This window comes from Erpetoichthys calabaricus, chromosome 8, assembly GCF_900747795.2.
Source record: "Erpetoichthys calabaricus chromosome 8, fErpCal1.3, whole genome shotgun sequence".
NCBI lineage: Eukaryota > Metazoa > Chordata > Cladistia > Polypteriformes > Polypteridae > Erpetoichthys > Erpetoichthys calabaricus.
Genome location: NC_041401.2, coordinates 109206464 through 109230182, shown reverse-complemented (window position 1 = coordinate 109230182; position 23719 = coordinate 109206464). Strand labels below are relative to the sequence as shown.

Here is a 23719-nt window from a genome sequence, read left to right as displayed (position 1 = left end):
GAAAGACCGAGCAAAAAAAAAGAAAAAAAATCTCAGGTTGCAAATGTATGCAAACAGCTGCATTTGAAGACGTCAAAAAAAGCTGTTTTTATGTGGTTCAGTGATGCTCGTTCAAGAAACATTCCTATTAATGCGGCACTCATTCAAAAAAATGTGAGGGTTCTAAACTCTCTTGGGACCTCCCCCAACAGGACAACACGGCGAAGAGAGTCCTGAAGTGCGATCACCGCGGCTGTGGAAGACTGTTTATATGTTGCCGGGGCAACAGCAGGCTCACAGCTCTGCTGCGGCTCTTCACCGAAAACAGAAAAGATCTCGATGGGTGATGCAAGAAACATTGTAAATGCAGGGAACAGGATTACTTGGCCACTATCCTGGCCACTGCTGTGTCTGTGTATAAGAGAGTGGCAGATCCCGCTACAATAAATAACCGTGCTGTTGCTGTTTCAAGCTGAATAAAGCTGGTTTTGCTAAAGTACTGAGACTCAGCCTCATGTTTTGGGGTGCAAGACAAGGACTTACAGCGCAACCACAATCTTTTAGGATTTGCTTCTGTGGCGCTTCACAGTGGGGGGTGGGGGGATCCCAAAAGAGTTCAGAAACCTCACAATATGTATAAGAAGAAAAGGATGATTTGGCTTCTGATTGATAACTGCTGCCCACAACATGCTTCCACATTTAGATAATGTTTGTGTTGAATTCCTCCCTCCCAATTGCACAGCAGTGCTTCAGCCATTGGATTTGGGCATCATTTGCACCCTGAAAGTGTAGTATTGCAAGGAAATGCTGTGAAAAATGCTTGTCAGCATAACTTGTAGACAGGAGATTAAAATTAACTCGAAAGAAGCTATTGAAATGATTGCAAACGTCTGGACGCAAGTTCATGAAAGCACTATAGTGACAGATACAGAATCTCATTACTATGAAATTTTCATTTCAACAAAATATTTTTTAGGTCCCTGGCAGTTCGTTGTAATGGAATTTTACCTGCATATGGAAATGATTAAATTAATGCATTTTCTTTTCTCTTTTTCAGTGCCTTCCCCAAGTGCCTTAAGATTGGACAACTCCTCTTCCTTTGGAAATGCAAGAGAGGTCATTGCCATAAAGGATTATTGCCCCACTAGCTTCACCACTTTGAAGTTTTGCAAGGGAGACCATCTGTATGTTTTGGACACATCAGGAGGAGAATGGTGGTATGCCCACAATAACACTGAAATGGGCTATATCCCGTCAGCATATGTGCAGCCAGTTGGTCATAGAAATTCTTTTCTCAGTGACAGTGGAATGTTTGACAATCTTACAGACAGTGCAGATGAAGGTGCCAAGGAACTGGACCACCTTGGAGAGTGGACAGATGTTCTTGGAAAGCACACTAAGCAGACTCATCAAAATAATCCTTTTTTGAGCCAATCTTCTACAAATCCCTTTCTTAGCAGCACAGTTCAGAATCCACTCAGTCAAAACAACATTGATAAAACCATGAGGAATACTGTTGATCTGCTTCTTTTTGACACACCATGCCATACAACCACTAGCTTCTCAACAATTGACAGTAATGACACTTTTGGTAACATTACTTCTAGTCCCAAACTAGATGTGAACCAAAGGTGGGACAATCCTTTCTTCAGGAGTAAACGTTCGTACAGCTTATCTGAGCTTTCTATTCTGCAGGCTCAGTCTAATGCTCCAATGGGTGGGTTCTTCTCTGGATTAAAGTCCCCATCACCTGAGCAGTTTCAAAGTAGGGAAGACTTCCGGACAGCATGGCTAAATCATAGAAAATTAGCCAGATCATGCCATGACTTAGATTCCCTTGGACAAAACCCTGGGTGGGGACAGACACAACCAGTGGAAACAAACATAGTGTGTAAGTTGGATAGCTGTGGTGGGGCAGTCCAGCTCCCAGACACGAACATTAGCATTCATGTCCCAGAGGGCCATGTTGCGCCCGGAGACTGTCAACAGATTTCCATGAAAGCTCTTTTAGACCCACCCTTGGAACTTAGTGGTGATAAATGTTCCACAGTAAGCCCAGTCGTGGAGATTAAACTGAGTAACATGGAGGTGAAGACATTCATAACTCTTGAAATGAAAGTGTCTGTAGAAGTGAAAAAGGACAGTAGAAATGTAGCTGAGGTTGTTTGTGTTAAGAGTGATTGTAAAGAAGGCCCTTATTCTCCTGTACCTCAAGTCTACATGTATGGTGATACAGTGCAAGTTCAGCTTGACAATCTTGAACCGTGTATGTATATTGCAGTTGTAGTTCAGGCACAGAATGTAACCTATCCTTTCACAGTTTGGGATCATGTTGTGAAGAAAATGACTCTTGGTGTTTATGGTCCAAAACATATTCATCCATCCTTTAAAACGGTAGTCGCCATTTTTGGTCATGACTGTGCCCCTAAAACTTTGTTGGTTACTGAAGCTGGTAAACAGGCACACAATGCTCCACCAGTTGCCTTGCAGCTTTGGGGTAAGCACCAATTTGTACTTGGAAAGCCACAAGATTTGAGAATTGGAATGTACTCCAACATGTCTAACTTTGAGGTAAAGGTGAGTGAACAGGCCAAGGTTGTACGAGGATTTCAGGTGAAGCTTGGGAAAGTGAGTCGGCTCATTTACAGCATTACCTCCCGCAATGCAGAGGATATCTCTGATTTTACTCTTCGGGTTCAGGTAAAGGATGACCTTGATGGGATCCTTGCTCAGTTCTGTGTGCAGACACCACAGCCACCTCCTAAAACGGGAATGAAGATAGCAGGCCAAAGGCGGTTTCTGAAAAGAAAGGAAGTAGGGAAGATTATATTGTCTCCTTTGGCAGTAACCACAAAATATCCCATATTTCAAGATCGGTGCATCGGTAGCTTGAAATATGGTAAACTCCTCAAAACAGTTGTAAGGCAAAATAAGAATCAATATCTCTTGGAATACAAGAAAGCAGATGTTGTTGCTCTGTTGAGTGAGGAAAAAATAAAATTGAAAGGACAGCTGTGGACCAAAGAATGGTACATTGGGTATTATCAAGGTAAAATTGGACTTGTGCACGCCAAAAATGTGCTGGTGGTTGGCAAAATTAAGCCTAGTTTTTTCAGCGGACCTGACCTTACTACACTTTTGCTGTTGGAACAGATTCTGAAGCCCTGCAAGTTTTTGACATATATTTATGCCTCTGTACGAACGCTGCTAATGGAGAACATTGGAAGTTGGAGGTGTTTTGCTGATGCTCTGGACTACACAAATTTACCACTATCATATTTTTGCCGGACAGATTTGGACAGTGAACCGGAAAGAGTAGCTTCTGTTCTGGAGAAGCTGAAAGAGGACTGCAATAATGTTGACAACAAAGTGAAGAAATCCTTTCAGAAGGAACTAATGACAGTAGGTCTTATTTATCTGTTTTATTATAGTATATATTCTGCTATTAAGGTGGAATTTGTAGAGCTGCTCCTGAGTGATCTTTGAATGCTCCCAACATGTTTCAGTTTTATTTCCTCCACAATGAAATAATTTTTCTTTTCTTCTATGGGAAAATAAAAGGTCTTCATACTTGTGATTACAATGTAGTCCTGCCTTATATATAATTATTTTCTAATTTAGAGTTGGTCTCAGTTTTAATTCCTGTTAAGGTAACAAATGTCTTCTTGGGCCAGACTAATGTGGGAATCATACTGTGTGCTTCTTAATCTCTCAGTAATACTGTGACGTTTGCTATACGGTTGAGTACGATGTAGTGTGGATGGTAATTGGCACCTCGGAATTTGAGGTCCTGGTCATCTCTGATTCTTCTGTGAAGATAAGGAGTGAGCAGCTGCTCAAAGTGGAGCAGTTAAAGTAGCTAGTGGTGTTGTTCATGAGTGATGGTATATTAGATTCTAAGATTTACCGATGAATTGGTGCAGTGGCAGTAGTTTTATGAAGCTTGAACTGGATTGTAGTGGTGAAGCGACAGCTAAGCCCATGGACGGCAATGTCAAATCACTGGTCAGTCCATATTGCCATCCTAAACCAGCTCTGGGCAATTGCTGTCAGAATAAGATCACATGTACAAGATGCTGAAATGAGGTTACTGTGCAAGGTTGCTAGACTGACTCTTCATGGCAGGGTGAGGAACTAAGCAATACAGGAGGACCTCAGAATAGAACCACTGCTTCTGTTGATGAAAAGGGCCCTGATGAGGTGATTTGGGAATAGTTAGGATATCCCTTTGAAACCTCCCATGGGACAAGTTCAAGGAACAGGCCTTACTGTGAGAATACAGTGGGACAGAGCTGGACATGTTGGTGGGATTATATCTAACGGTTGTCCTCTGAGTATCCAGGTATTACCTAGGAAGATTTAGTGAAAGCTTTTGGTGTATAAAGAAGCCTGATCAGCCCAATTCAGCCTGTTGTTCCTGCAACCCATACTAGAAAAAGCAAAAGAAGTGATGGTAATGGTGTGCCAGCAGATTTGACAGTATTGCATCTGCAGCAGTCAACCGCAGACTTGAGCACAAAAAAAATGAGGTTATAAGTCATGGGACCGATACAGTAACACAGGCCTGCAAAATTAATCTTGTGAAATTTTTTTTAACTGTGAATAATTATTTTTATTGGCATTCGTGAACACAATAAAAGCATAATTAGAATGTCTCCAGCATGTGATATTTAAGCACTAAACTGAAAAGAAATGTAATTAAAAGTTAACTATTTACATACAGGGTGAGTGAAAATTATGTCAACATTTGAATGGCGGAAACAATTTATTCACAAAACATACTTCATATGTGCAAGATGAATTACAGGAATGTCTCAACCTGTTTGCCATCATGTTCAGCACGTGCACCATATGTGGCACATAAATTGTCCACAAAAATTGTATGTACATATATACATAGCAGCACCATTAGTGTTAACATAATTTTGACTCTCCCAGTATTTAATTCATGTATGCAGTATTGTTGTTAATCAATTTAATATGAACATACTGTATTTAATAATTATTTTTTAAACATATATGTAAAGAAAAGAACAATACATATTAAGTTACACATAACTTCTTTAGGTTTTTTTTGTGTTTTTTTTTTTTATCCTAAACTTTGTTTGGTGGCTTATTGTTTTTACACTTTTTCTGGTGCATTCTTATGAATCATTCAGCAGTACTCCGCCATAATACTGACATCCCAATATCCCTGGTACCATCTTTGCTTGTCCTTGATATCCTGATGGAATACTTCACACTGCTCTTCACTCACCGCTGCAAGATTTTCATCGAAAAATTACAAACGTGAATCAAAAAAAGTAAATTTTGAGCTACATGTTGCAACTAAATTCCTCATACTTAACTAACCAGTTTTTCATAATTTCTTTAAAATTTGCATCTTTATTGTTCCAGAACAGCTAAGAACTAATACAAGTCTGGCAAAATGCCCTCTTTCAATTTAGCCTCAGACAAACCCAGAAACTTTCAGACACAAATACACAAAACAGGCCCATCTTTTAAATAGGGATCTGACACACCGCTTCATTAAACCAAGTCTGATATGAAGCGGTGGCAGTAGCACTTTGTGAGGACCCACCAAGCAAGGACTGATGATGTTTTTGGCACCAAGTGTTACTTTGTTCTAGCTGACTGTTCCTTCTGAACCCAATGGCAGTTCTTGTCTCTGCTGTCCCACTTGCAGAGGAAAACATGGGGTTTATATGTAGGGTCTTTCAGGTCCCTTCATATTAACCAACAGTGCTTCTTGTAGTTAAAATATAAATAAATAAAAACGTTTGCTTTAAACATATGTAGAATTTAATATTAGAAAATATTAAATTCAAACAAATTATCATTTAAATTAAACAAATGATCATTAATTATAGTGCAAGAACAATAAAAAAAATATTTGACAGCAAAAGTATGTTATGTGTTTTGTAAAAAAAAATATTACATAATGGAAAAAAATTATCATTTTTTAATTTAGCACTCAAAAATACATGAAAATCACATAAAGTAATCATATCAATTTGTAATGGGTCTGGATTTTATTGTGGGTACTGAAATCAAGTGAATAAAGCATGAGAAACTAATGTGAATGTGCATCTAATAAAGGCTTTGGATTGTTAAAAATTAGGACTTTAGAGTATCTTGACTGTCACAATGGTTTATGTGCATTAAAGTAGCCAAGCATTGCCATAATAAACTTTGTATTTTTAAAGTCTTTGCTTATAATTCTATTTTAAATCATGCTGAATTTTGGTAATTTGTAGTATTACTGTTGTACTCATTCATTTGGTAGCATTGAACTTACATTTCAGTATGTGGATTTTACCAGTGAGTACAGGGGCCTCATGTATAAACGGTACGTATGCACAAAAATGTTGCGTAAGCCCGTTTCCACGTTCAAATTGCGATGTATAAAACCTAAACTTGGCGTAAAGCCACGCACATTTCCATGGTAGCTCATACCCTGGCGTACGCAAGTTCTGTGCTCGGTTTTGCAGACTGGCGGCACCCAGCATCAAAACAGTGCTACTGTTCATGTTTGGTTACCCGTTCTTTTTTAGATCCACATCCCTGACGCGGCTTTATAAATACACTGAAATTAACCGCATATTGTTTATTAGTTTAATGCATCTGATTGTAATTAACCTGTAACAATATAATGGTCCACGGAATGGCCAAACTATTCTAAATACCATAGCTGCTTTAGCGTTGTTACTCTCACTGCACCTTCTTTTTCTTCTTTCAGCTGCTCCCGTTAGGGGTTGCCACAGTGGATCAACTTTTTCCATATTACTCTCACTGCACCACTCAGAGCAGCTGATTGGAAAGAGAAATATCGGTATACAGCATCAAGCACACGCTGCCTATTTGAACTGCTCTCACATGGCAAACGCTTCAAAACCTTTCCTGTACGGACCTAGCGGTTCAAAAACAGTTTCATCCAAAGAACTATAAACGCACTCAATCAGTCCATCAAATGCTGTTTGTAGAACTGGTTTTACTTAAAAGTACAATCACCTTAATGTAAACTTGCACTACAGTTATAATATTGCACAACCTGAGCGATTTATAAAGCGCGTATTTACATATGATGACAATATCATTTTTAAGATGAAATGCAGCAAAATATGTTCATTATATTATACAGATAAAACTTTAATTTCATTTAAATAATCTATATTGTTAATAGTTAAACATGTGAAGACACGGTGTTGCTGCGCTAGTTCACGGATTGTTCCTGCCATACGCTGTATGCTTGATGGGACTGGCGTGACACTGGAAGGATAGAATAATTAAACATGTACTACGAAGATATTTCAATGTTCCTTAAATGTTTTGAAGAATTGGCTTTCTTTTAAGAGGATAAACAAGATTTGTGTGCAGTTGACATTCAGTGTCTGCTGCCTGGCATGAATGTCAGTGTTGGCTACAACAAGGGCAAAAATCTGAACCGAGGAGAATTTTTGTCTGTTGCATTCAAAGTCCACTTAAGTAAGGAGCAGTCAGTCAGTGGTTTGCTTTATGTGGCTGCACAGTCATTACTTATCAAGACACATTTTAAAGCCAATATATTGCTTTAGTTAACTTAAAAAAATGTATACCAAAATTTCCAAAAAATGTTGACAAAAATTAAATGTACTGTAGCTGTTATATGGGGAGAGGCTAACAGATGGATACAGAATCCTCAAGTTAATCATTTTTTAAGTGAATTCAGAAAGGATGTCTAGCATGGAGTTCAGAGTGACAAAAATCATCTGTCTAGATCGGTGGCTTAAAACAATACGTAACTGGAAAATATGTTGCATTATACAACTGTTGCTAGTTTGAAATACCGTATACATGTTCAAAGTCATATTTTGTAGCTCTGTTCCTATGATGTTCATGCTTTAATAGTCCTAGGTATGCTTAGACTGACACATGTCAATACCATCAAGCTTTAATGACTGTTAGCAATGCCTTGTAATGTCTTCACAAATTTATTTTTATTTTTACCCAAAATGCCCTGCATTATTTTATTAGTAAAACAAGTAGGCAAAATATGATTCCCAAAAGCACATACAGTAGTAATGATAAGGTAGGCTAATCCATCCATCCATTATCCAACCCGCTATATCTTAACTACAGGGTCACGGAAGGGTCTGCTGGAGCCAATCCCAGCCGAAACAGGGTGAGAGTGCAAGGCAGGAAACAAACCCCAGGCAGGGCACCAGCCCACTGCAGGACACACACACACACACACACATCAAGCACACACTAGGGACAATTTAGGATCGCCGATACACCTAACCTGCATGTCTGTGGACTGTGGGAGGAAACCAGAGCACCCGGAGGAAACCCACGCAGACACGGGGAGAACATGCAAACTCCACGCAGGGAGGACCTGGGTAGCAAACCCGGGTCTCCTAATTGCGAGGCAGCAGCGCTACCGGCTGCGCCACCGTGCCTTGGTAGGCAAATAAAGAACATTAATAATAATAATATTTCCTCATCCTCAATTGTACCGTCACAATGTAGAGACCAATGTGCGTATTTGTCGAGCATCTAGAATTAACCCTAGGAGCTTCTCTAAAAGTTTGATTACGTTAAGAATTTGCCCTACCCCAGAGTAGGACATGAAGTATTTATGAAATGTTCTACACCTACTCCCTGTTAGGAGAAGGCATTCACGTTTGAGAATGACTGATGTCATGATTTTATGGCACTACGAACCTCAAAAGTTTTACTCAGGATGACTTTTTGTAGTTTCCATGGATAACATGACAACACTTTGTAGCTTTCTGATACTGATGCTAATTCTTCAACCCAAAGATTGTAATATTAATAATAATACTCAAAGGAACGTGATTACCTCAAATAAAGGCTTGTGCCACTCTCATGAAGTACTATAGATTCATGTATTGAACTGGGCCATTTGCAAAAACATCAAGAGTAATACTGTAATGAACATCGAGATGGGAAGACACACAGAATGAGAGTAAAGTCCAATAACTGGCACGATTATTTAATGAACTAGATATGCTACACCTCAGCCTTAAATGTATACAGTGCTCCATGCAATGCATATGTCTCTGTTATATGCCATTTAGGATGGGATTTGTTAAAGCAGTGTTAATGTTTGCAATGCACCATTTTTGGAATGAGAGAGACATAGCAACTGGATGGACACACAGATAGACATGCAGACACTTAACCTGTTAAGGTGGATGATCCATAGCCATACTTTTAGAAGAATCCCCTTCTTGCTTTTATGGTGAGAGGAAACACCTTGTTATGTAATGGTTACTGAAACCAGTCATGGCTGTTCCAGTACTGTTTAGTTCACTCTTTTAGTGTTTCCAATTTTCATCCAGAGTCACATAATCTGTATGGCTCTGTTTATCCAATGTCGTCTGCCTTCCCAGGATTATAAAGTGTAATGTGAATATTCCAGGGGTTTGTTGATTGAAGAGCTCAGCATACTTGTGTGACATTCACCCATTCAGCCCTGCATATCTTCAGTATAATATGCTTGCTTGTACAATACAGTTTGCATCCACGGCCACCTATGTGTTGATACTGTGATAACGCTTGTTATTCACATATGCATGCTAATCTATACTTAAGGCAGTGATCTTTACGTGCGTGCCATCAGTCACACTAACAGCTCCAGGAAAGCCAGTGATTTGCATAAATGCAGCTTGCTTTGAATATAACCTCACATGGAGTTTTGGGGACATATATTAATCAGCGAATCCAAAGGCTGGTGCAAAATTCAAAAAACCATTTGCTGTGACATGCAGCTTTACAATAGCAAAGATTTAAGCATTTTCCCTGTGGCCAAAGAATGTAATACTACCAACACTTCAATTTTGGCTATTAGGGCATGGCTTCTCATCACGTAGATGGAGCAATCACATAACTTACAAGATGTGCTACACATATTATTCTATCTCTGTCAAATAGTATCTTTTTACAAGGTAATGGTTGTCTAGCATTTCAACATTCAGCCTTTTCTGAGATGTGTGTGCTGATCTCTGCCTCAATGCCATCTTCCTAAATCTTGGTTAAGAGTCACTTCCTAAATTATGAAAATGGATAAAATGATATTATTCCTATTCTTAATAGTAGGACTAAATTTGCATCATTCTCAGATTTTTGAGTGAGTTAGGACCATTTTTTTTCCTAATATACAAGATATCAAGACCTATACATGCTTATTTCTCAAACAGTAAAGTAATAATATTTTAAATTGAACTGGCCACACAAATAAAGATTCATGATTTATTTGTCATGATTTATACGCCCATATGGCTTTCTGTGGTCTCAATATACTATAAAAAACTTTGTGGGCTTCAGGCTGATATGCAAACAAAAGGCAGTCAGTCACCCAGATTAATAGAAATTATATTTAAAATCCCCCTTACCCTTAGGTTGGAAGTGACCGACTTTCCTTTTTGTGGACACTTAACCCATGGCTCTCCTTGTTGATATTGTAATCCAAAAGAAGTTTAGGGAAACATTACAGAAAAAAGAAATTGTGATCAATGAGCTGAAAGCCAGCAGGCGTAAACAATATATACTGCTCAAAATAATTAAGGGAACCCTTAAGCATCACAGTCTAACACCAAGTCAGTTAAGCTTCAGGGATAACAATCTGTCCAGATAGGAAGTATAAGCGATTGTGAATAAACTTCACCTGCTTTGGTGCAAATGAAACTGACAGCAGGTGCACTGGAGAGGCAACAGCAAGACAACCCCGAAAAGGGGAATGAATATACAGGTGGTGGCCACAGACAGTTGCTCTCTCCTTATCCTTCCTGACTGATTCTTCTGTAGTTTCCCATTTTGCTAGTGTCCTTGTCACAACTGGTAACATGAGGCAGTCCCTGCAGCCAATTCAGGTTTCACTGGTAGTCCAGCTCCTCCAGGATGGCACATCCATACATGTCATCATAAGAGGTTTTGCAGTGTCTCCCAGCACAGGCTCAGAGCATGTAGGAGATACCAGAAGATGAACCATTACACGAGGAGAGCTAGACCCAGCAGCAGGACCGGTATCTGCTCCTTTGTGTGAGGAGGAACAGGAGAGCCCTACAAAATGACCTCAGGCTGGCTACTAGTGTTCATGTTTCTGACCAGACTGTCAGAAACAGACTCCATGAGGGTGGCACGAGAGCCTGACGTCCTCTGTTGGGACCTGTGCTCACAGCCCATCACTGTGCAGCTCGATTGGCATTGACCAAAGAATATCACAATTGGCAGCCCCGCCACTGGCTCCCCATTCTCTTCACAGGTGAGAGCAGGTTCACACTGAGCACATGTGACAGACATTAAACAGTCTGGAGACGCGGTGAACATGGTGACTGTTATGCAGCCTGTAATATAATCCAGTATGACCGGTTTGGTGGTAGGTCAGTGATAGTCTGGGGAGACATATCCTTGGAGGGTTGCACAGATCTCCACATGCTAGGGAATGGTACCCTGACTGCTGTTAGGTACTGGGATAAAATCCTCAGTGCCATTGTCAAACCTTATGCTGGTGCAATGGGTCCTGGGTTCCTCCTGGTGCAGGACAAGGTCCAGCATCATGTGGCCAGAATGTGTAGGCAGTTCCTGGATGAAGAAGGTATTGATGCCATTGACTGGCCTGCATGTTCCAAATTCAGAACCTCTGGGACATAAAGTATTGGTGCATCCAATTCTGTCCAGAAGCCCACCGGTGCCTTGATCTAGGTCTGGAAGGAGATCCCTCAGAACACCATCTGCCGGCTCATCAGGAGCATGCCCATTCGTTGCTGAAAGTGGATGCAGGCACGTGGTGGCCATACACACAACTGTGAAATTTTATGAGTTGTTGTGATGAAATTCACATAAGTTGGATCAGCCTGTGATTTCAATTTTTGACTTTGATTTTCGGTTTGATGTTGAATCCAGTCCTCAGTGGGTTGGTGATTTTGGTTTCTATTGACTGTTGTTACATCATTATATTCTCAACAAATTACACAGTATTACTCCGTGAGAAGTCAAGCAAAATGACACCTTTTATTGGCTAACTAGAAAAATTACAATATGCAAGCTTTCGAGGCATCTCAGGCCCATTCTTAATCTTGTGTACATGAAGAAGGGGCTTGAGTTGCCTCGAAAGCTTGCATATTGTAATTTTTCTAGTTAGCCAATAAAAGGTGTCATTTTGCTTGACTTCTCACTACATCCATAATGGCTAACACGGTACAACACACTAGTACTACAGACAGTATTACTCAGTAAAGATTTTCCACTTGTGTGATTTAAGCGTTTCTGTTTTTGGGCAGTGTATTTTTAGACAGATGAATTTACAAAAGGGAGTGTAACTCATGCACTTTTAAATGAATTAATGTAGAGCTGGATATCTACCAAGTTATTCATTGAATATTATACGGTGCCATCTTTAGTAACCAGAGAGTCTATACTGCAACAAAGCATGTAAATCGCTTAACGTTTGAAATAAATACGGCAACGTGTACTGAGCTCTCATTTCACTTGAAATAGTAGACTGTAGTAATATTGTTTTGTATGGCCTTTGTCTTGGTTGGTGTGATGATTTGTCATGAAAAAAAAATCCTTGTGAAACTTGAAACCTTATTTATGAGGAAACAAAGGAACCATCATTGTCTAGCTTCCTTAATTATTTATTTTTTGTTTCCCATCTGTATTTGCTATGCATGCCTTACTGTGTAGTTGTGAATGAAGCACTATTGACTTATGTTTGTCATTTCAGGCCTTGCTAAAGATGGATTGCCAAGGTCTGGTGGTCAGACTCATCCAGGACTTTGTCTTGCTCACCACAGCTGTAGAGGTTGCTGGGCGATGGCGGGAACTGGCAGATAAATTGGCAAAGGTCTCCAAACATCAGATGGAAGCATATGAAGCGCCTCACAGAGACAAGAATGGAGTGCTGGATAATGAGGTATGTCATTTTGGGTGCATAAATATGCTAGTTCTTGTCTATTAATGGTTATTAGCAAGGTCCATCCAAATTCAGATACATTTAGATTTATGTTTTAAAATAACACTTACATTTTAACTACCATATTTAAAATACAAAATAGCCATTAGTAAATGGCAAAATACCAGATACTATATACATTATACAGTATATAGTCCACAGAAATTTAGTAATTTGTTTATTTATAAAGTATGTTCTTAAGACTCATAGTAACCATAATTTCATGAGATGGCAGTCAGAAGTATCATTGGCAGTGGAGTAATCCGAGGAAAACGATCCTCAGGCATCTGACCTATGCAGACTAGAGGGGATGTTTATTAGCACAGAGGGTATTTTTAAGAATGATGCACGTCTTATCCATAGATGTTGTAGGGCTGTCTTGGTTGACACGTCTCTGCAACATCGCATGGACATCAGGGACAGTGCCTCTGGATTGGCAGACCGGGGTGGTGGTCCCCCTCTTTAAGAAGGGGGACCGGAGGGTGTGTTCCAACTACAGAGGGATCACACTCCTCAGCCTCCCTGGAAAAGTCTATTCGGGGGTCCTGGAGAGGAGGGTCCGTCAGATAGTCGAGCCTTGGATTCAGGAGGAACAGTGTGGTTTTCGTCCTGGTCGCGGAACAGTGGACCAGCTCTACACCCTTAGCAGAGTCCTGGAGGGTGCATAGGAGTTCGCCCAACCAGTCTACATGTGTTTTGTGGACTTGGAAAAGGCGTTCGACCGTGTCCCTCGGGGAATCCTGTGGGGGGTGCTTCGGGAGTATGGGGTACCAGACCCCCTGATAAGGGCTGTTCGGTCCCTGTACAACCGGTGTCAGAGCTTGGTCCGCATTGCCGGCAGTAAGCCGAACCCGTTTCCAGTGAGAGTTGGACTCTGCCAGGGCTGCCCTTTGTCACCGATTCTGTTCATAACTTTTATGGACAGAATTTCTAGGCGCAGCCAGGGTGTTGAGGGGGTCCGGTTTGGTGGACTCAGGATTGGGTCACTGCTTTTTGCAGATGATTTTGTCCTGTTTGCTTCATCAGGCCGTGATCTTCAGCTCTCTCTGGATCGGTTCACAGCTGAGTGTGAAGCAGCTGGGATGAGAATCAGCACCTCCAAATCCGAGACCATGGTCCTCAGCCGGAAAAGGGTGGAGTGCCCTCTCAGGGTTAGGAGCGAGATCCTGCCTCAAGTGGAGGAGTTCAAGTATCTCAGGGTCTTGTTCACGAGTGAGGGAAGAATGGAGCGTGAGATCGACAGGCGGATCGGTGCGGCGTCCGCAGTGATGCGGGCTCTGCATTGGTCTGTTGTGGTGAAAAAGGAGCTGAGCCGTAAGGCAAAGCTCTCAATTTACCAGTCGATCTATGTTCCTACCCTCACCTATGGTCATGAGCTATGGGTAGTGACCGAAAGAACGAGATCGCGAATACAAGCGGCTGAAATGAGTTTCCTCCGCAGGGTGTCTGGGCTCTCCCTTAAAGATAGGGTGAGAAGCTCAGTCATCCGGGAGGGGCTCAGAGTAGAGCCGCTGCTCCTCCGCATCGAGAGGAGTCAGATGAGGTGGCTCGGGCATCTGATTAGGATGCCTCCTGGACGCCTCCCTGGTGAGGTGTTCTGGGCACGTCCAACCGGGAGAAGGCCCCGGGGAAGACCCAGGACACGCTGGAGGGACTATGTCTCCCGGCTGGCCTGGGAACGCCTTGGGATTCTCCCGGAAGAGCTAGAAGAAGTGGCTGGGGAGAGGGAAGTCTGGGCATCTCTGCTCAAGCTGCTGCCCCCGCGACCCGACCGCGGATAAGCGGAAGAGAATGGATGGATGGATGGATGCACGTCTTAAGTGGCAACTCTTACTTAATATTTTGCCCATGCCCCCATCGACTAGTTATATTTCAGATCATGCAGGGTGTTTGTGAACTTTTATCACTGACATACAGACACTTCACCATGAACATATTTGTTGATTCTGTGTTTAAAAAAAGCCTTACCTGTCCCCTTCTCCGGAGAGAGTATTCAGTTTTTTGTGGTTCACTTCAGCTGCAACAAGAGGAAAGGGGTCCCTATTAATCTGAATTGGGATGCAGCTTTGGAGAATGACATAGGAGTCCTTATAAGACATCACAAACATGATGTTGAAACATTAAAGGACAAGTTCGGTGTTTTTCAAGTCAAAGTTATTTTTTCACAGTAATGGTATACATTAATTTGCTACATAAAATTGTGTTTGAAATTGAAGTGTTTTTTATAAATTTTAGAAATACTGTCTGTTCTTGCAGTTTACAATGGGGCTGTAGGGTACACAGGTCCATAGATGATAGAAAAAGCTTTAAAACTTACCAAATTTGTATATCCACTTTGAAGCAGCAAAGGTTGAGGCATACTTATGATAATGAAAGGAAACTAGAGATAATTTTCACAGATTCTTGGACCAATTTTTCTTGAGGTAAGAATACAATTCACGATCGCCTTTCTGCTCACAGCTTCCATCGTGGGTAGAGTTTGGACATACATAAGAAAGTTCATCAGCACTAAAACAAACATGTATCTGAAGCTGTGGAGAGCAATTTTTTCCACCAAGAAAATGGTTCATAAATGTGCATATCCAGGGTGTAAACATAAACTTAAAAAAACATTTACAGTTTCCATCAATCTCCATGATTTGCTAAAGTTATGGCTTGGAGTGCCTAGGTAGGGTGTGGCCACTCAATTGGAAGACCTGGAGAAAGAGAAAGCAGGCCTGCAAACGTACTCAAACGAAAGCTGCCCATTGATTGTTTGTTCCAGTTTAATTTTCGAAAGTGGAAAAAAAATGTCTGCAAGACTCCGTTATTAATGATAGTTGAAAATTCATCTTCATCAGTAACCAATACTGCTCCTCACGTAATAAAGAGGACTCAACCCCTGACACATCTAAGTATTAAATAGCATGTCCCATTCCCTGCAACAGAGACACTCTTGCTCAGTGGCGATTACTTCATATTTTTCACATGTGCACCGCCAATCACCGTTCTTTGTTGCATCATGTGGTACAAAATAAATTGGAAATATATTAAAGAACGTAATCTTGTCATCTGAGTCAGGAACCTGGCACGATGGAACTTCTACTTTATGCCCTTCATTTACTCTACGGCAAATGCTGAAGAGGGAGCATTCATCACAGTAGCCTGTTTTAGAATGATCAAAGAAATAAGGGCCGAGGTCTATTTTATAAACAACTGAATTTACATAATTGTGCTGATTAATGCATACATTTACTCTGATTGGTTTGTTGGCTTACACCTAAATAACTTATACAAATAAAAGTCTATTCTTCTACAGTCTTGTTCGTGTATGTGACAACTGTCCAGTCTTCTCGTTTACAGGGCATCTGTTGATCTCTCAGTCATCTCCTAGTACATCTTGTATATTACATCAGCCATTCTCCTAGTACATTCTTGTCTTTTATTTACTTAACCATTTCAGTAGTTCTCTTTGTGACATTTCTAAAACAGACGCTTATATATTTCATTGGACACTGCAAATCAAAATAAAGTGTACCCTTGACTTACGAACTCAATTCGTTCACGAGGGCTGGTTGTAACTCAAGTTGGTTGTAAGTCATGACTATTTTTCCCATTAGAAATAATGGAAATACCCATAATGCATTCCGAACCCCCCACAGCAACACTTACTTAACCTTTTTATAATAAAAAAGGGTTGTATAATGTACATAATTTACCAAAACACCAATAATTTTTCTAATGTACTAACCAAAAAGTTATAAAAAGTGCCTAGCCTACGAGAAACAACAATTTCATACTGTACTCACCATTTAATTTGACATCTTTGGGCTGCAGGTAAGGGAGGAGGAGGAGAATGAAATGGAAGGTGGTTATTGTTTGGAAGGAGCCTCCTTATACAAATCTTTTCTTTGTAAAAGTTTCGAGATGGTGGATTTTGACATGCTGTACATATTAGCAAGATCGGTCACACGAACACCACTCTTATATTTCCACACAATTTCCTTCTTCGTTTCGATTGTGATCGCTTTCTTTACCTTCGTTACCTTCTCTTCCTTCCTTAGCAATTATCGAAAAAAATTATATAAATCACTGCACTGACCGAAATTACGTCCACAAACACATGTATCTGGGCTCCGATTGACGCTTACGAACGCTCTCGGCTGTTTGTTTACAATCGCGCAAGCGGATACATTTGACCGCATTCAGGTTGTAACGCAAGATGTTGGTTGTAAATCAAAACAAAAATTTTGGTTTTAAATCAAGTTGTTCGCATGTCAGGCCGGTCGTATATCAAGGGTCGACTGTACTTAACTATTGTTACCTCCAGATTATTCTCTCACAATCGCCTCACCTTCCAGTTGCATCTTTTGCTTTCTGTCTCTCTGATTCTTCTTCCCACTTTGATATGTTGGAGCTTCTCCTCATCATATTCTGACTTGTGCAAATACAGTTCAGTGATTATTCTAAATGTATCCTCGTCTTCATAGTCGGACATATTGCTGATTTAAAATTATAGGTTATTTGTCTAAATCCTGAAAAATGTACCCATTATGAGTCCATTGGCATGTCCGGCATTCACAAAGTAAGCTAGAGGAAACCACAAGTATATTACAAAAAAAAAACCTCTTTAAAATGCAACTTTATGTAGCAAATAAATATATATCATGATTTTGAAATAATAACGTTGACTTGAAAAATATGAACTTGTCCTTTAAGTAAGGTTAGTAGAATAAGGGCAATGGATTGAATGGATGAGTTTTTATGTCTCATTTTTGAAGTGATGGCACAGAGGTAAGAGCTGCTGTGTCACAGTCCCAGGAGACCACGTCTATGTCTGTGAGGGTTTCTGTTTGTTTTCCTCCCACATCCCAAAGATGTATAGTTAGCATTAAAGTGATTGGCGACACTCAGTGTGGGTGTGTGAATTAGTGTGGCTCATCTAAGCTTGTTTCTGTCTTGAGTGCGATGCTGCTTGGATAAGCTGCTGTGACCTTGTAATGGTATTAACCAAGTATGAAAATGGATGGCTGGAAGTTTAGTTAATACATTGAGCTGTATGACTATTGTGATTATATTTAAGTAGGTTTTATTATTTTTAAACTCATTCCAAAATATTTGTTTATAAAATAAAAATGTTTTTTATCCAGTGCTGTTTAAAAGGGGTAAAGAATTTTGTGATGTTTTACTGCCATCTTGTGGATGTAAACAGAGTAGCATTAAGCACAGATTTAACAGTAAGAAATGTTAACAATTGCAAATCTTTTTTGTACGTCAAAAGTCTCACTAAAAAACTCTGCCAGTTTCTCACCTTCTGTGGATGTTGAACTCCATTTATTCTCCACTTGACTTTCCCGAGCTACTGCAGAGCACGGACGTTTTTCTTTTAATTCACTCGAATTTGCAGTTACTTAACTGTTTAGTTTCATTGTTCAGCTGGCCTTAAATCATAACATATATTGTCTTTTAGAATGCAGTAGTTTTTTGTTTTCTCTCCAGCATTTTAAAGATGTTTACTGCATCCATTTTGCATTTCTGCTCTCAATTCATCCAGGCTCTTACTTAGAGAATTGTAACACTAAGCACTGAGTCTGAAACATTTAATTTAGTCTCTTCAGGCTATACAGTCGTCTTTCACTTAGTTTCCAAATCTCTCACGTGCCTTCTGGCAAACAAGAACAGTAGAATTGTAGCAGGTACGGTAAAATTCTTAGTTGCATGTTAGACCAAAATGCAAGGTATCATCTTCCTCTGGTGCCATGATAAACAAGAATATGTTGAAATAGCAAATTTCATTTTATTTATTAGAAAAAGCAAATCACTTTAGCAGAGTACCCCATACCCCTGTTTCTACTTGTCCTTTTAGAAGGTTCTTTCTTTCCAATTGTCGTAGATGCATTTTCTCCCAACTTAACCATTTAAGAAGTTCCTCTCTTGGAGTTGTCCAAGTCCTCAACTTATCTGGGTTCTCTTACACAAATTGCTATTTACGTCATGATTTCTCCCTCTTTATTGAGGATTCTACCTGTGCTTTGGAGTTTTTAATGCATTATGATTTTCCTGTATGCACTGATTTGGGTTTTCTGTAACCTTATCCTGGTTTATCTTTGAAAGTTCCTTTTTCTTCATCATGCAATTCTTTACAAGAGCTACACTAACCTTCTGCTGAACTTTCTAGAGTTTCAGGTGTATTTCTGTTGCATTTTTGTGCTACAAAAAAATTAGGAAACACAGGCTTCCCAGAGAGTAACTTTAAAACATACAACATTCTCATACCCACTTAAAACAATTACGTTTTCGTGGTAATTAGTTTCCCGGACTGTACCTACAAGTGAGAACATTCAGAGATACCTTTGTTGCCTAAAGTTGGCAAATTGAGAATGTAATGCTGTCTTCCCACCCCATGTGTCTGAATAAAAGTATTTAAAAGAGTCAGTGGAATGCAAAAGTTTGGGCACCCTTGCTTAAATTGTCTGTTACTGTGAATAGTTAAGTGAGCAGAAGATGTGCTGATCACCAAAAGGCTTTAAGTTAAAGATGACACATTTCCTTTCAGCATTTTATGCAAGATTAGTGTATTGTTTTTGTTTTGTACAATTGTACAGTGTAAAAAGTAAAGGAGCACCATGTAAATCTTTGGGTACCCCAAGATATCCGAGGTCTCAGATAACTTTTCCCAAGGTCTCAGACCTTAATTAGTTTGTTATGGTTGTCATTAGGAAATCCTAGGTATGGCAAATTTCAAAGCTGTATAAATTCTCTGACTCCTCAAACCTCATCCCAACAATCGGCAGCCATGGGCTCCTCTAAGCAGCTGCCAAGCACAATGAAAAATAGTTGATGCTCACAAAGCAGGAGAAGGCTACAAGAAGATGGCAAAGCGTTTTCAGGCAGCTGTTTCCTCAATTTGTATATGAAATGGCAGTTAACAGGATTAGTTAGAGGTCAAGTTGAGGTCTGGAAGACAAAGAAAACGTTTTGAAAGAACTGTTCTTTGGATTGCTAGAAAGTCAAATAAAAACTTCCATTTGACTGCAAAAGACCTTCAGGAAGATTTAGCAGACACCGGAGTGGTGATGCACTGTTCTACTGTGCAGTGACACCTGAACAAATATGATCTTCATGGTATACTTGAAAACCTTTCCTGCATCCTAGCTACAAAATTCAGTGCCTGAAGTTTGCAAATAAACATCTAAACAATCCTGAAGCCTTTTGGAAACAAGTCCTGTGGACTGAAGTCAAAGTAGAACTTTTTGGCCACATTGTGCAAAGGTATGTTTGGAGAATAAAGGGTACTGAATTCCAGGAAAGGAACACCTCTCCAACTATTAAGCATGAGGGTGGCTCGATCATCATGCTTTGCGCTTGTATTGCAGCCAGTGGCACAGGGAACATGCCATTGGTGGAGGAAAGAATGGATTCAAGTACAGTATATACCAGCAAATTCTAGAAGTGAACATCACACAATCTGTTAAAAAGAGGACGGGTCCTACAACAAGATAATGATCTGAAGCACAAATGTCAAAATCTACAATGGGATACCTCAAGAGGCATGAGCTGATGGTTTTGTCATGGCCCTCACAGTCCCCCGACCTGAATCCGTGGACAGATCTCAAAAGAGCAGTGCATGCAAGTCGGCTTTTTTTTTTTTTTTTCTTCATTTCGTCTTATACAATTTCTTATACAGTGGAACCTCTAGATACGAGTTTAATTCGTTCCAGCACTGAGCTTGTATAGCGAATTTCTTGTATCTAGAACAAACTTTCCCATTGAAAATAATGGAAATCCAGTTAATCCGTTCCGCACCCCAAATATATTAACATAAAAATCAATTTTCCTAACAAATAACACTAATAAATTATATATACTGTAGTCTACCTTTAATAAATAACACTGGTAAATAATATAAGAATCAAAACAGGTGTTCAAAGTGCAGTAGAGCATTCAATAAATCTTTAAATAAATAATCCTTAAAACAGTTGTGAAGTGGAGGTTTAAAATACACAAGAATAACAATCCTTTAACACGAGGTTAAAACGTCAAAAGGATGCAGTCTTTAAAAAACAGATGACAATCCCCGGTGCTGCTTCTCTGTTAGCGTCTGACCTGCGGGCTCTGCAACAGGCGAGACACTCTTAATGCAGCTGACCTTCTCTACACCGTCCTGCTTCAGCTGTTTGGCTTGCCTGTTCAGCTCACTGTTCAGCTACACGCGAGCCTACACTCGCTTGCTCTCCCGCACCGACTTCCTACACCTGCCTGCCGCAACCTCCGTTCTCTCTCCTCTCTTTTCTTTTAGTTCTTCTCCCCCTTAACCGGCTCGCACTTCTCTATATATGCGGGGAGGACATGGCAGCTGCAGCCCATCAGCCACAGGAACAATCATGGATGTGGGCAGTTTCCCATCTGTGCACTTAAGTGAGAAACGCAGACACTGCAGATCGCGTCTCGCAACTGCTACCACGCCCCCTTGCTAAGCCGCGAGCTATACCCACAGCCTGGCTCGTGGCTCGTTACACGAGCCCAATGCTCGCATTTAGATCTGAATTTTTCGCTCATACTTTCCTCGTATTTTGAATTTCTCGTATACAGAGGTGATCGTATCTCGAGGTTCCACTGTATTAGGAATTTGTTAGTTTTCGCATACCCCTTGGGGTCAGAGTGCAGGGTCAGCCATTGTACAACGCCCCTAGAGCAATTGAAGGTTAAGGGCCTTGCTCAAGGGCCCAGCAGAGTAGGATCTTTTTTGGCAGTGATGGGGATTCGAACCGCCAACCTTCTGAATACCAGCACAGATCCTTAGCCTCAGAGCCACCACTTCCGCCCCAAAAATTAGAATCTTTTTGCAAGGACGAATGGGTGAAAATACCCCAGGTAAGAACTGAAACACTCTTAGCTGGCTACTAAAAGTGCTTACAAGCTGTGATACTTGCCAGAGAGGGTCTTACTAAGCACTGATCATGTCAGGTGCCCAAACTTTTTTGCTTCAGGCCCCTTTCATTTTTTTTCGTATTTTGAACCTGTGAATGATACAAATAAAAATGTAATTTTGCTTAAAATATTACAGTCGTGTCATCTTTAACTGTATGCGTTTTGGTGATCAGTTCTTCTTCTCCTCGCTTAGCTCACAGTAGTAGACATTTTAAGTAAGGGTGCCCAAACGTTTACATGCCACTGTACTGATTTACACAAAGCATGATCCTCTAGATAGAAAAGGTGAGGAGGTACTGTTGGAATGTTTGATTTCTCCTGCAACTGCAAATGTGAACACTTCAGCTTATATTTACTTTATTTTCTGGTATCTCTTCCCAGGCGATGTGGAAGCCTGCATACGATTTCCTGCTCACCTGGAGTGCTCAGATGGGCGAAAGCTATCGTGATGTGATCCAAGAGTTACACATGGGCCTGGACAAGATGAAGAACCCCATCACAAAGCGCTGGAAACACTTAACTGGAACCCTGATACTTGTCAATTCACTCGACACTTTGAGGGCCTCTGCCTTCAGCCCCACATCTCAGGATGACTTCGCTATTTAAATGTGTCGGTTCCATTCTTTAGATTTTGACAGCACTATCCGGTCTTCTCAGAGCCAAAAGCCTTGATTGTCGATTCTTAAAAACATGACTCACGTTATTGGTATTGGATTTACATTTTTTTAGATGCATTGTATTTAAAATCAATGACCTCAACCTGATACAAATTTAAAAGATGAAAATTATAGAGTAGCGGAATTACCACTGAGATTTATAATTTTATATAGAGTATAAAAGGCACACCCAGTGCATGTAAAGAGAGGTATTTTTACTAATTTCTGCAGTTAGCTGTTTAACCAAAATTTTTTGCACAGTTCTTTAAAATCTAGAAATGATGTGCTTTCCAGTAGGAACACAAAGAAGTGCGGACAGTGTGTCCGATTTGTGGTATTTTAACTTCACCGAAGAGGAGTGAAAACTGTGGTTGGTTCTGTTGTTTTTTTTTTTAACCCTCGTCTCTGTTCTTGCGGTTTGCTATTTGACTTCTCTCAAGTGTTTTTTTAGACTAAAACTGATTGGTCTTTGTGATTTTGTTTCTGCTTTTCACAAATGTTGTTTTGTATATTTTGTACTGAATCTTGTTGGATACACGTAAGGTTTTTGACCTTTTTAGGATGTATGCTTTTCTTTACGAAAATGCCTATAATAGTGCCAAAAAAGTAAAAACAAACTTGCTTATTTAAACATCTGTGGTTAGACTCTGCTTTATTTTTATTTTTAAGATGTAGTTTATTTTCTGTGCTTATCTATGTTGAATATTCACCCAAAACCTTTTTACAAGTGTTCTTCTAGAGCACGGCCAACAAAGCATTATAAGGCCACTTTGTTTAGCAGATACTGACTGAGTAAAGCAGGGCCTGCACTCTGGTGTCATACAAAGTGATGTTACCCATGGTGCTGTGGTTAGCGCTGCTGCATCACAGTGCCAGTGTTGGTTGCTTTTGTCTCAATTTGCGTTTTTGTTTGGGCTCTTTGTGTACTCTCATGGAAAAAAATAAAATGTGCAAACAAGAATAGTACTGTCACAGGTATGGTAAAAGTAGGACTTGCATGTCCAACCAAAATCCAAGATGTTCTCTTCCTCTGATGCCATGGTAAACAAGAATATGACTGATTGGATGCTCTAAAGAGACAAGTGTATGAGTGTCGAGGTGCCATTGAGTAGGTGTTTTGTCTTGGTAGAGTAATATATTACTCTGCTTTCCCCTTTTTATATTATTAATGTGTTGCCTTTGGTCAGAATGCCACAAATCTCCCAGACTTACCACT

At 40.2% G+C, this 23719-nt stretch overlaps 1 protein-coding gene across 5 annotated transcripts in view; it reads left to right on the top strand.

The window, feature by feature from the left end:
• Positions 1-23719, top strand: part of LOC114655926 (SH3 domain-binding protein 4-A-like) — a 165787-nt gene that overhangs the window by 69573 nt on the left and 72495 nt on the right. For 3 of the 5 annotated variants that reach the window (XM_051930597.1, XM_051930594.1, XM_051930596.1), the window contains 3 exons: positions 1037-3381; positions 12710-12898; positions 22229-22846. In XM_051930597.1, the coding sequence (XP_051786557.1) occupies positions 1037-3381; positions 12710-12898; positions 22229-22453 (2759 nt within the window). In that variant the 3' untranslated portion in view covers positions 22454-22846. Of the gene's footprint in view, positions 1-1036; positions 3382-12709; positions 12899-22228; positions 22847-23719 lie in introns of those variants that run through there. The other 2 variants (XM_051930595.1, XM_028807239.2) reach the window with 2 other exon arrangements.